Source organism: Pseudophryne corroboree, chromosome 1 (assembly GCF_028390025.1).
Source record: "Pseudophryne corroboree isolate aPseCor3 chromosome 1, aPseCor3.hap2, whole genome shotgun sequence".
NCBI classification, from domain to species: Eukaryota; Metazoa; Chordata; class Amphibia; order Anura; family Myobatrachidae; genus Pseudophryne; species Pseudophryne corroboree.
The window spans coordinates 1,080,494,656-1,080,507,963 of record NC_086444.1 but is presented as its reverse complement, the minus strand read 5'-3'; the positions used below and the strand labels follow the sequence as shown (position 1 = coordinate 1,080,507,963).

Genomic DNA, 13,308 nt, shown 5'->3' with positions numbered 1-13,308 from the left:
TCAGGGAATCCGACCACGCAACTCCAGCACTGCACATCCAGGCTGATGCGATTGCTGGTCGCAGTATAACACCAGTATGTGTGTATATACCCTTCAGGATATTTTCCAGCCTTCTATCCGCTGGTTCTTTGAGGGCGGCCGTATCAGGAGACGGTAACGCTACTTGTTTAGATAAACGTGTGAGCGCTTTATCTACTCTAGGGGGTGTTTCCCAACGCGCCCTAACCTCTGGCGGGAAAGGGTATAGTGCCAATAATTTATTAGAAATTAGCACTTTTTTATCGGGGGAAACCCACGCTTTATCACACACCTCATTTAATTCATCTGACTCAGGAAAAGCTACTGGTAGTTTTTTCACTCCCCACATAATACCCTTCTTTGTGGTACTTGTAGTGTCAGAAATGTTCAATGCCTCCTTCATTGCCGTGATCATGTAACGTGTGGCCCTACTGGACATTACGTTTGTCTCCTCACCGTCGACACTGGACTCAGTATCCGTGTCTGGGTCTGTGTCGACCCACTGAGGTAACGGGCGTTTTATCGCCCCTGACGGTGTCTGAGACGCCTGGACAGGCACTAATTGATTTGTCGGCTGTCTCATGTCGTCAACAGTTTTTTGTAAAGTGCTGACATTGTCACGTAGTTCTTTAAATACAACCATCCAGTCAGGTGTCGACTCCCTAGGGGGTGACATCACTAATACAGGCAATTGCTCTGCTTCCACATCATTTTCCTCCTCATACATGTCGACACAATCGTACCGACACCCAGCACACACACAGGGAATGCTCTGATAGAGGACAGGACCCCCCTAGCCCTTTGGGGAGACAGAGGGAGAGTTTGCCAGCACACACCAGAGCGCTATATATATCTATAGGGATAACCTTATATAAGTGTTACTCCCTTTTATAGCTGCTGTTTATAATTTAGCTGCCAATCGTGCCCCCCCTCTCTCGTTTTTACCCTGATTCTGTAGGGACTGCAGGGGAGAGTCAGGGAGCCGTCCTTCCAGCGGAACTGTGAGGGAAAATGGCGCTTGTGTGCTGAGGAGATAGGCTCCGCCCCTTCACGACGGCCTTATCTCCCGCTTTTTTCTGGAAAACTGGCAGGGGTTAAATACATCCATATAGCCCAGGAGCTATATGTGATGTATTTCTTTTGCCATCCTAAGGTATTTCTGTTTTTATTGCGTCTCAGGGCGCTCCCCCCCAGCGCCCTGCACCCTCAGTGACCGGAGTGTGAAGTGTGCTGAGAGCAATGGCGCACAGCTGCAGTGCTGTGCGCTACCTTAGTTGAAGACAGGAACGTCTTCTGCCGCCGATTTCACCGGACCTCTTCGTTCTTCTGGCTCTGTAAGGGGGCCGGCGGCGCGGCTCCGGGACCCATCCAGGCTGAACCTGTGATCGTCCCTCTGGAGCTAATGTCCAGTAGCCTAAGAAACCCAATCCACTCTGCACGCAGGTGAGTTCGTTTCTTCTCCCCTTAGTCCCACGATGCAGTGAGCCTGTTGCCAGCAGGACTCACTGAAAATAAAAAACCTAAAATAAACTTTTACTCTAAGCAGCTCAGGAGAGCCACCTAGCATGCACCCTTCTCGTTCGGGCACAAAAATCTAACTGAGGCTTGGAGGAGGGTCATAGGGGGAGGAGCCAGTGCACACCAGCTAGTTCAAGCTTTTACTTTTGTGCCCAGTCTCCTGCGGAGCCGCTATTTCCCATGGTCCTTACGGAGTCCCAGCATCCACTTAGGACGTTAGAGAAAAATGGCCCAATGGGGAGTCGTGCTAGACCCCCAACATGACCCTACGTCTCCTGTCAGGTGCCCAATGCTCTGCTCCTGCACTTCCCCCTGAGGTGATGATTTCAGTCACCTATGTACTGAAGATCTACTGTAGATAATTGGTATTTGGTAAGAAAGATGTTTCATCAGAGGTGGCTGCAATCATCATTTCAAGGGGAAGGCCAGGAGCAGAGCACTTTGCTGCTGCTAGAAGGGGTCATGCTGCTGTTACATAGATGAGATGATAGCCATGGCCAGCCAGGTAATCAATATACTGTATAGTCATTTTCAGCGCTGGCAGCACAGGTATACCAGGCACACATACTAATGGTGACATGATGAGGCAGCTGCGGTTGGCTGGCAGATCAGGAGACTGGGACACAACGTGTTGCTGACATGACATGTGCTGATATCTCTCCCCCCCCCCCCCCTCTCTGCTGCCACACCTGCTCGCGGCGTCTGCCCATCTCCAGGAGCGTCCTATTCCCCCTAGTTCTGAGGGGGGATTTTGGATCCAATAAGCAGTCAGTGGTACCAGCGGCCTGTCCCTCCCCCTCCCCGCGCGGTGGCGTTGGTACCGGTCCTCCGATATAAAAGCAGCTGAGGCGTCTCCCTACGCTCACTCCCAGTCACATTTTCTCATCAGTATTACAGCGTGTGTGAGAGAGACAGGCGCCGCGGAGATGGAGCTGGTACCCATGGAGATCAACCCGGAGGTAAGGCGGCGGGTGCCGGCCCTGCGCTCACAGATTCCCTCCGTGCTGGTGCTGTCTGTACTTATCCCTGTTTCTGTCTCCGTAGATGCTGAACAAAGTGAGTGTGCTGGCGGCGGCGGGAGGTGACCGGGCGGCTCTGAGCGTCTCTGTGGCTGGGAGCGGAGATGCTGCTTCCTATTAATGATGGATGTCCCGGAGCTGGTTCAGGGCGTGGTCCATGTGCGGGCTGTGTATACTGAGCTGTTTACATGGCACTGTGTGGCCGGCCCTGGCTGCTGCGCTCAACCTCAGTCTCATGTGCCCCTACATACAGCACATACCTCCTGTTACACTACACCCGTAGTACTGTCTGTCTAGCAGGTCTACCACTAACCACCTGCTGTAAGCTCTGTGGCTCAGCTACATGCCTACATTCCTCCTCATACACTACATGATGGGTGGCTGGGTTACTTTATGCGTTTGTCTCCCTGCAGAGTGCTGCCATGCAGGGAGTGTGCTTGGCTTATGGCAGCAGATGTGCATATCTAGCATCCAGCTTACTGTGTATGCTCTCATAGCTGGACAGTGGTAAGAAACCTCATTCTTGGCTAGTGTTCTGTAATATCTGCGCCTTAATGGTGGTGGTGGATGCAGTACTAGGGTTACACACCATGTGCTAGGGAGTGCCCTGTCCAGTCATGCTACATGGTGTGCCCAGTGCCATTATGCTATGTGCTAGGCTTTCTCTACACAGCTTATAGACTGACATAACCTGTCTCATGATTGTACCAGATGGTAAATGTATTTTCTCTATCGTCCTAAGTGGATGCTGGGGTTCCTGAAAGGACCATGGGGAATAGCGGCTCCGCAGGAGACAGGGCACAAAAAAGTAAAGCTTTACTAGGTCAGGTGGTGTGCACTGGCTCCTCCCCCCATGACCCTCCTCCAGACTCCAGTTAGATTTTGTGCCCGAACGAGAAGGGTGCAATCTAGGTGGCTCTCCTAAAGAGCTGCTTAGAGAAAGTTTAGTTTAGGTTTTTTTCTTTACAGTGAGTCCTGCTGGCAACAGGATCACTGCAACGAGGGACTTAGGGGGAAAGTAGTAAACTCACCTGCATGCAGAGTGGATTTGCTGCTTGGCTACTGGACACCATTAGCTCCAGAGGGATCGAACACAGGCCCAGCCGTGGAGTCCGGTCCCGGAGCCGCGCCGCCGACCCCCTTGCAGATGCTGAAGCGTGAAGAGGTCCGGAAACCGGCGGCTGAAGACTCCTCAGTCTTCATAAGGTAGCGCACAGCACTGCAGCTGTGCGCCATTTTCCTCTCAGCACACTTCACTGGGCAGTCACTGAGGGTGCAGAGCGCTGGGGGGGGGCGCTCTGAGAGGCAAATATAAACCTTATACAAGGCTAAAAATACCTCACATATAGCCCATAGGGGCTATATGGAGATATTTAACCCCTGCCTGACTGGAAAAATAGCGGGAGAAGAACCCGCCGAAAAAGGGGCGGGGCCTATCTCCTCAGCACACGGCGCCATTTTCTGTCACAGCTCCGCTGGTCAGAACGGCTCCCAGGTCTCTCCCCTGCACTGCACTACAGAAACAGGGTAAAACAGAGAGGGGGGGCACATTAATGGCTATATATATATATATATTAAAGCAGCTATAAGGGAGCACTTAATATAAGGATATCCCTTGTATATATAGCGCTTTGTGGTGTGTGCTGGCAGACTCTCCCTCTGTCTCCCCAAAAGGGCTAGTGGGTCCTGTCTTCATTAGAGCATTCCCTGTGAGTTTGCGGTGTGTGTCGGTACGTGGTGTCGACATGTATGAGGACGATATTGGTGTGGAGGCGGAGCAATTGCCAAATATGCAGATGTCACCCCCCAAGGGGTCGACACCAGAATGGATGCCTTTATTTGTGGAATTACGTGATGGTTTATCTTCCCTTAAACAGTCAGTTGAGGACATGAGGCGGCCGGACAATCAATTAATGCCTGTCCAGGCGCCTCAAACACCGTCAGGGGCTGTAAAACGCCCTTTGCCTCAGTCGGTCGACACAGACCCAGACACGGGCACTGATTCCAGTGACGACGGTAGAAATTCAAACGTATTTTCCAGTAGGGCCACACGTTATATGATTTTGGCAATGAAGGAGACGTTACATTTAGCTGATACTACAGATACCGTAAAACAGGGTATTATGTATGGTGTGAAAAAACTACAAACAGTTTTTCCTGAATCAGAAGAATTAAATGACGTGTGTGATGAAGCGTGGGTTGCTCCTGATAAAAAGTTGATAATTTCAAAAAAGTTATTGGCATTATACCCTTTCCCGCCAGAGGTTAGGGCGCGCTGGGAAACACCCCCTAAGGTGGACAAGGCGCTCACACGCTTATCCAAACAAGTGGCGTTACCCTCTCCTGAGACGGCCGCACTTAAGGATCCATCAGATAGAAAGATGGAAGTTATTCAAAAGAATATATACACACATGCAGGTGTTATACTACGACCAGCTATAGCAACTGCCTGGATGTGCAGTGCTGGAGTAGTTTGGTCAGAATCCCTGATTGAAAATATTGATACCCTAGATAGGGACAATGTTTTACTGTCGTTAGAACAAATAAAGGATGCATTTATCTATATGCGTGATGCACAGAGGGATATTTGCACACTGGCATCTCGGGTGAGTGCTATGTCCATTTCAGCCAGAAGAGCCTTATGGACACGACAGTGGACAGCCGATGCGGATTCAAAACGTCACATGGAGGTTTTGCCGTATAAAGGGGAGGAGTTATTTGGAGTTGGTCTATCAGACTTGGTGGCCACGGCTACTGCCGGGAAATCCACTTTTTTACCTCAAGTCACTCCCCAACAGAGAAAGGCACCGACCTTTCAACCGCAGCCTTTTCGCTCCTACAAAAATAAGAGAGCAAAGGGCTTGTCGTACCTGCCACGAGGCAGAGGAAGAGGGAAGAGACACCAACAGGCAGCTCCTTCCCAGGAACAGAAGCCCTCCCCGGCTCCTGCAAAAACCTCAGCATGACGCTGGGGCCTCTCAAGCGGACTCGGGGACAGTGGGGGGCCGTCTCAAAAATTACAGCGCGCAGTGGGCTCACTCGCAGGTAGACCCCTGGATCCTGCAGATAATATCTCAGGGGTACAGGTTGGAATTAGAGACGGATCCTCCTCATCGTTTCCTGAAGTCTGCCTTACCAACCGTCTCTTCCGAAAGGGAGAGGGTGTTGGAAGCCATTCACAAGCTGTACGCTCAGCAGGTGATAGTCAAAGTACCCCTATTACAACAAGGAAAGGGGTATTATTCCACTCTATTTGTGGTACCGAAGCCGGATGGCTCGGTAAGGCCTATTCTAAATCTGAAGTCCTTGAACCTCTACATAAAAAAGTTCAAGTTCAAGATGGAGTCACTCAGAGCAGTGATAGCGAACCTGGAAGAAGGGGACTTTATGGTATCCTTGGACATCAAGGATGCGTATCTACACGTTCCGATTTACCCCGCACACCAGGGGTACCTCAGGTTCATTGTTCAAAACTGTCACTATCAGTTTCAGACGCTGCCGTTCGGATTGTCCACGGCGCCTCGGGTCTTTACCAAGGTAATGGCCGAGATGATGATTCTTCTTCGAAGAAAAGGCGTATTAGTTATCCCATACTTGGACGATCTCCTAATAAGGGCAAGGTCCAGAGAACAGCTGGAGACAGCTTTAGCACTATCTCAAGAGGTGCTAAGACAACACGGGTGGATTCTGAATATTCCAAAATCCCATTTAATCCCGACAACTCGTCTGCTGTTCCTAGGAATGATTCTGGACACGGTTCAGAAAAAGGTTTTCCTTCCAGAGGAAAAAGCCAAGGAGTTATCCGATCTGGTCAGGAACCTCCTAAAACCAGGAAAAGTGTCAGTACATCAATGCACAAGAGTCCTGGGAAAAATGGTGGCTTCTTACGAAGCAATTCCATTCGGCAGATTCCATGCAAGAATATTCCAAAGGGATCTGTTGGACAAATGGTCAGGGTCGCATCTGCAGATGCACCTGCGAATAACCCTGTCACCAAAGACAAGGGTGTCACTTCTGTGGTGGTTGCAGAAGGCTCACCTATTAGAAGGCCGCAGATTCGGCATTCAGGATTGGATCCTGGTGACCACGGACGCCAGCCTGAGAGGCTGGGGAGCAGTCACACAAGGAAGAAACTTCCAGGGAGTATGGACGAGTCTGGAAAAGTCTCTTCACATAAACATTCTGGAACTAAGAGCAATCTACAATGCTCTAAGCCAGGCGGAACTTCTCCTGCAAGGAAAGCCGGTGTTGATTCAGTCGGACAACATCACGGCGGTCGCCCATGTAAACAGGCAGGGCGGCACAAGAAGCAGGAGTGCAATGGCAGAAGCTGCCAAGATTCTTCGCTGGGCGGAGAATCACGTGATAGCACTGTCAGCAGTGTTCATCCCGGGCGTGGACAACTGGGAAGCAGACTTCCTCAGCAGACACGATCTTCATCCGGGAGAGTGGGGTCTACATCCAGAAGTCTTCAACATGTTAATAGACCGTTGGGAAAGACCAATTGTAGACATGATGGCGTCTCGCCTCAACAAGAAACTGGACAAATATTGCGCCAGGTCAAGAGATCCACAGGCAATAGCTGTGGACGCACTGGTAACTCCTTGGGTGTACCAGTCAGTGTATGTGTTTCCTCCTCTGCCGCTCATACCAAAGGTATTGAAGATCATACGGCAAAGAAGAGTAAGAACAATACTAGTGGTTCCGGATTGGCCGAGAAGGACTTGGTATCCGGAACTTCAAGAGATGCTCACGGACGAACCGTGGCCTCTACCTCTGAGAAGGGACCTGCTACAGCAGGGTCCCTGTCTTTTTCAAGACTTACCGCGGCTGCGTTTGACGGCATGGCGGTTGAACGCCAGATCCTAAAAGGGAAAGGCATTCCAGAAGAAGTCATTCCTACCTTGATTAAGGCACGGAAGGAAGTCACCGTGAAACATTATCACCGCATTTGGCGAAAATATGTAGCGTGGTGCGAGGATCGGAGGGTTCCGACGGAGGAATTCCAACTGGGTCGTTTCCTACATTTCCTGCAATCAGGATTATCTATGGGTCTCAAATTGGGATCCATTAAGGTTCAAATTTCGGCCCTGTCAATATTCTTCCAAAAAGAATTGGCCTCTGTCCCTGAGGTCCAGACTTTTGTCAAGGGAGTACTGCATATACAGCCTCCTGTGGTGCCTCCGGTGGCACCGTGGGATCTAAATGTAGTTTTAGATTTCCTCAAATCCCATTGGTTTGAACCATTGAAAAAGGTGGATTTGAAATATCTCACATTGAAAGTGACTATGTTACTAGCCCTGGCCTCTGCCAGGAGAGTATCTGAATTGGCGGCTTTATCTTATAAAAGTCCTTATCTAATCTTCCATTCGGATAGGGCAGAACTGCGGACTCGTCCGCATTTTCTCCCTAAAGTGGTATCAGCATTTCATCTGAACCAACCTATTGTGGTGCCTGCGGCCACTAGCGACTTGGAGGACTCCAAGTTGTTGGACGTTGTCAGAGCCTTAAAAAATATACATTGCAAGGACGGCTGGAGTCAGAAAATCTGACTCGCTGTTTATATTGTATGCACCCAACAAGTTGGGCGCACCTGCTTCTAAGCAGTCGATTGCTCGTTGGATTTGTAACACAATTCAACTTGCACATTCTGTGGCAGGCCTGCCACAGCCTAAAACTGTAAAAGCCCACTCCACAAGGAAGGTGGGCTCATCTTGGGCGGCTGCCCGAGGGGTCTCGGCATTACAACTCTGCCGAGCAGCTACGTGGTCGGGGGAGAACACGTTTGTAAAATTTTACAAATTTGATACCCTGGCAAAGGAGGACCTGGAGTTCTCTCATTCGGTGCTGCAGAGTCATCCGCACTCTCCCGCCCGTTTGGGAGCTTTGGTATAATCCCCATGGTCCTTTCAGGAACCCCAGCATCCACTTAGGACGATAGAGAAAATAAGAATTTACTTACCGATAATTCTATTTCTCGGAGTCCGTAGTGGATGCTGGGCGCCCATCCCAAGTGCGGATTATCTGCAATACTTGTACATAGTTATTGTTAACTAATTCGGGTTATTGTTAAGGAGCCATCTTTAAGAGGCCCTTTCTGTTGTCATACTGTTAACTGGGTTTAGATCACAAGTTGTACGGTGTGATTGGTGTGGCTGGTATGAGTCTTACCCGGGATTCAAAATGCCTCCCTTATTGTGTATGCTCGTCCGGGCACAGTACCTGGCTGGAGTCTGGAGGAGGGTCATGGGGGGAGGAGCCAGTGCACACCACCTGACCTAGTAAAGCTTTACTTTTTTGTGCCCTGTCTCCTGCGGAGCCGCTATTCCCCATGGTCCTTTCAGGAACCCCAGCATCCACTACGGACTCCGAGAAATAGAATTATCGGTAAGTAAATTCTTATTTTCACAATTTATTTGCCAGGTTAATGTTTGCAGTTTATTCCACAAATGGATGTTAAACTGGAATTTAGTATTGGATTAAAAATGCTGTACTAATCTGAGGTGTCTATTTACTAAACCTTGGATGGAGATAAAGTTCCAGTTTGAAAAATGAGTTAGGAGCTGAATGGCTGGTACTCTTATCACCACCCAAGGCTTAGTAAATAGACCCCCTAAGACTTCAGACCGTCGTGTCTTGCTGTGTAACCGTGTTCTCTCATTGCAGCTGCTGGATAAAGGTGGTGCTAATCCTACCTGGAAATTTGTGGATGTCTTGTGTTTTGAGGATGAGTACCTTAAGTCGCTCTCTCACCCAATCTGTGCGGTGCTTCTGCTCTTCCCTCTCACCTCACAGGTATGGCTGCAGCCTTCATGGAGTAGAGTTGCTGGCTACAGTAGTGCCTACTTAGAGGCTTGCTATGTATTCCACACTTCCTGGGTGGTGGAATACTAGTTCCAAAACTTCACAGAAGCTTTTATATTGCTGCCAGAATGTGGACATTGCAGCAGTTATAGTTTAAGGTGTAGGGTTTTTTGGGTGTGATGTATTTGAACATTCAGTTGTCCTGTTCCTTCCTCACTTTGATGGTCAAATGTTACGTGTGAAATTTTTTTTTTTTCTCCCTGTATCTATAAGGGTATGGGTCCCCTCTGGCGATGCTTGGGAAGAATGCCTTTTGTCAGTTCTCATCACTGTAGGCTTAGTGAGGGGTCTACTCATTGCCAGTGATCGCGGTCAGCAAAAAAAATTGTGGGTCCCAGGGACCCCTCACTTTCAAAAAGTGGGGTCCTTCTCTACTTTCTGGGTCTCATCACATAAATTATGCTTTTGAGTTCCCCATATAGCATCAGGCCACCCCATATGCCTTACACATGAGAAGTCGCACTCGTAGTTGGGGCTGAGCTGGCAGTTTAGGCAGAGAGCAGTTGGGGAAGAGGGGGGGGGGGGGATAGTGGTGGTAAGGGCATGTGGTCATTAGGGTAGGAAGGGGGATAAGTCTAGATATCAGCTGGGGCAGTACTTTGAGGCAAGTAGAGGTTAGGTGCAGGCAGTGCTGGGAATAGGAAGGGGATAAGAGTAGAAAGCAGCTGGGACAATAATGGGGCAAAGAGGTGGCTAATGACAGGCAATGCTGGGGGTAGGGAGAGGATAAGTGTATATAGCATTTGGGGCAGTACTGGGGGCAAGAGAGGGTTATGGGTATGCAGAGCTGGGTGTAGGGAGGGGATAAGGGTAGTTAGCAGCTGGGGCAGTACTGGGGGGGCAAGGAGAGGGTTAGGGGCAGGCAATGCTGGGGGTTGGGAGGGGATAAGGGTAGATAGCAGCTGGGAAAATAAAGGGGGTGGCAAGGAGAGGTTATGGGGCAGGTAGTGCTGGTGGTAGGGTCATATAGCAGTTGGTGCAGAGTGGGGTTTTAGAACAGGCAGTACTACTGGCAGTACTGGGGCAGGGAGGGTAGATAGCAACTGGGGCAAGGAGTGGGTTAGGGGAAGGTAGGGGTAGACAGCTGATATCCAAACATTCAGGAGGCAGAGAATTTGTGTGGAGGTATATGATAGTGCCCAGCAAATGTGCTAGGGTACAAAGGTAATATAGGCACTCATCTGGCTAAGGGATCTTGTGGGTCTATCTTTAGGGTAGGGGGTGAAAGGGGGCTGGCTGCTGTAGGGAGTGCAGCAGTTCTGAATGCTGGAGAAGTAGTCAGAAGCACAGGGGGTCAGTGCAAACTGCAGTAACACCAGCACTGGCGGTATGGCAGCCTCAGGGATAAGTGTGTAACTAATGGCACACCTAAAACCAGCAATCAGTGAGGAGCACCTCACCGCAGCAAGCAGAGCAGCAGCTGAGGTGACGGCACCCTGTGGTGCAGGCACAGCAGAGACGGGCACCGGTGCATCAAGGATCCCGGCAGATCCTGAGTGGGCAGCAACAGGGAGCTGGCACCGTGTAGGGGCATTCGGCAGCAGAGATCTTGCATCGCTAAGCAGAGGCTACAGGCACCATCTCGCACCAGTGGAGGAGGAGACTGCAGAGTTTCTTCTGGAGGCCATGGAGGGAGGAAGACACTACAGGTGCCATGGCAATTGGCTGGGGTGACACTACAGGTGCCATGGCAATTCAGCAGAATGTAAATATGTATAGCTAATTCTCACCATCCCCTAGGTTTAGATACTGTAGTGTAAAATTATGGGATAAATGTATTTTGCCAGCACAATGCACTTATTACCGAGCAGGAAGGGACATCGACAAAATGTAGTAACATCTTGTCTGCCGAAGTGGGGGAATGAAAAATTCCACTTCTGGCGATGCCCCCCTGAGCTTAGTGCTGATGGGCTGTGTCTCCCTGCCCAGCTGGCACCAGTGCACATGTGTGGGATCTTGCTACTCATGAAAGATTCCCTGTGCAGTCCCAGAGCCGGCACCCGCCACAACCAGGGACAGCTCTGTCCCTGCTGTAGTGTATGGGCATCGCCACCTGCAGCTGCCGAAATCGATAGCTGCAGGTGTCGGCTGACCGTTCTTACATTGCCCTCACATATCAGTGTGCTATCTGGTTGATAGCAGCGCCAATATAACGGGTGTCACTGAGCCCGGACCGCAGCCTTAATACATGGGGAGGAGCAGTATAACGCACCTAAAGTGTGCTCATACCGCTCCACTACCCCATATTGACTGTTTTTACATTTACCCATATCTGTGAGCTGCCGTTAGAGCTAAAAACAATGTACTCCTGTTGTGCCAACCTTAAAACAATAATAATATTTCTCTGACGTCCTAAGTGGATGCTGGGGACTCCGTCAGGACCATGGGGAATAGCGGCTCCGCAGGAGACAGGGCACAAAAGTAAAAGCTTTAGGATCAGGTGGTGTGCACTGGCTCCTCCCCCTATGACCCTCCTCCAAGCCTCAGTTAGATTTTTGTGCCCGGCCGAGAAGGGTGCAATCTAGGTGGCTCTCCTAAAGAGCTGCTTAGAAAAGTTTTGTTAGGTTTTTTATTTTCAGTGAGTCCTGCTGGCAACAGGCTCACTGCTACGAGGGACTTAGGGGAGAGAAGTGAACTCACCTGCATGCTGGATGGATTGGCTTCTTAGGCTACTGGACACCATTAGCTCCAGAGGGAGTCGGAACACAGGTCTCACCCTGGGGTTCGTCCCGGAGCCGCGCCGCCGACCCCCTTGCAGATGCCGAAAAGTGAAGAGGTCCAGAAACCGGCGGCAGAAGACTCTTCAGTCTTCATAAGGTAGCGCACAGCACTGCAGCTGTGCGCCATTGTTGTCAGCACACTTCATAGCAGCGGTCACTGAGGGTGCAGGGTGCTGGGGGGGGTGCCCTGGGCAGCAATGATAGTACCTTATTCTGGCTAAAAATACATCACATATAGCCCCTGGGGGCTATATGGATGTATTTAACCCCTGCCAGGTCTCAGAAAAACGGGAGAAGAAGCCCGCCGAAAAGGGGGCGGGGCCTATTCTCCTCAGCACACAGCGCCATTTTCCCTCACAGAAATGCTGGTGGGAAGGCTCCCAGGCTCTCCCCTGCACTGCACTACAGAAACAGGGTTAAAACAGAGAGGGGGGGCACTTATTTGGCGATATGTATATATATATTAAAATGCTATAAGGGAAAAACACTTATATAAAGGTTGTCCCTGTATAATTATAGCGTTTTTGGTGTGTGCTGGCAAACTCTCCCTCTGTCTCCCCAAAGGGCTAGTGGGGTCCTGTCCTCTATCAGAGCATTCCCTGTGTGTGTGCTGTGTGTCGACATGTATGAGGACGATGTTGGTGAGGAGGCGGAGCAATTGCCTGTAATGGTGATGTCACTCTCTAGGGAGTCGACACCGGAATGGATGGCTTATTTAAGGAATTACGTGATAATGTCAACACGCTGCAAGGTCGGTTGACGACATGAGACGGCCGGCAAACAAATTAGTACCTGTCCAGGCGTCTCAAACACCGTCAGGGGCTGTAAAACGCTCATTTACCTCAGTCGGTCGACACGGACACTGACTCCAGTGTCGACGGTGAAGAAACAAACGTATTTTCCTTTAGGGCCACGCGTTACATGTTAAGGGCAATGAAGGAGGTGTTACATATTTCTGATACTACAAGTACCACAAAGAAGGGTATTATGTGGGGTGTGAAAAAACTACCTGTAGTTTTTCCTAAATCAGATAAATTAAATGAAGTGTGTGATGATGCGTGGGTTTCCCCCAATAGAAAATTATTGGCGGTATACCCTTTCCCGCCAGAAGTTAGGGCGCGTTGGGAAACACCCTTTAGGGTGGATAAGGCGCTCACACGCTTATCAAA

At 50.1% G+C, this 13,308-nt stretch overlaps 1 protein-coding gene across 2 annotated transcripts in view; it reads left to right on the top strand.

The window, feature by feature from the left end:
- Positions 1 to 2,377: 2,377 nt before the first annotated feature.
- Positions 2,378 to 13,308, top strand: part of UCHL1 (ubiquitin C-terminal hydrolase L1) — an 84,422-nt gene continuing 73,491 nt past the window's right edge. Inside the window, exons 1-3 of one of the 2 annotated variants that reach the window (XM_063921018.1) lie at positions 2,378 to 2,495; positions 2,581 to 2,592; positions 9,222 to 9,350. In XM_063921018.1, coding sequence (XP_063777088.1) covers positions 2,463 to 2,495; positions 2,581 to 2,592; positions 9,222 to 9,350 — 174 coding nt within the window. In that variant the 5' untranslated portion in view covers positions 2,378 to 2,462. Of the gene's footprint in view, positions 2,496 to 2,580; positions 2,593 to 2,663; positions 2,715 to 9,221; positions 9,351 to 13,308 lie in introns of those variants that run through there. The other variant, XM_063921020.1, reaches the window with a different exon arrangement.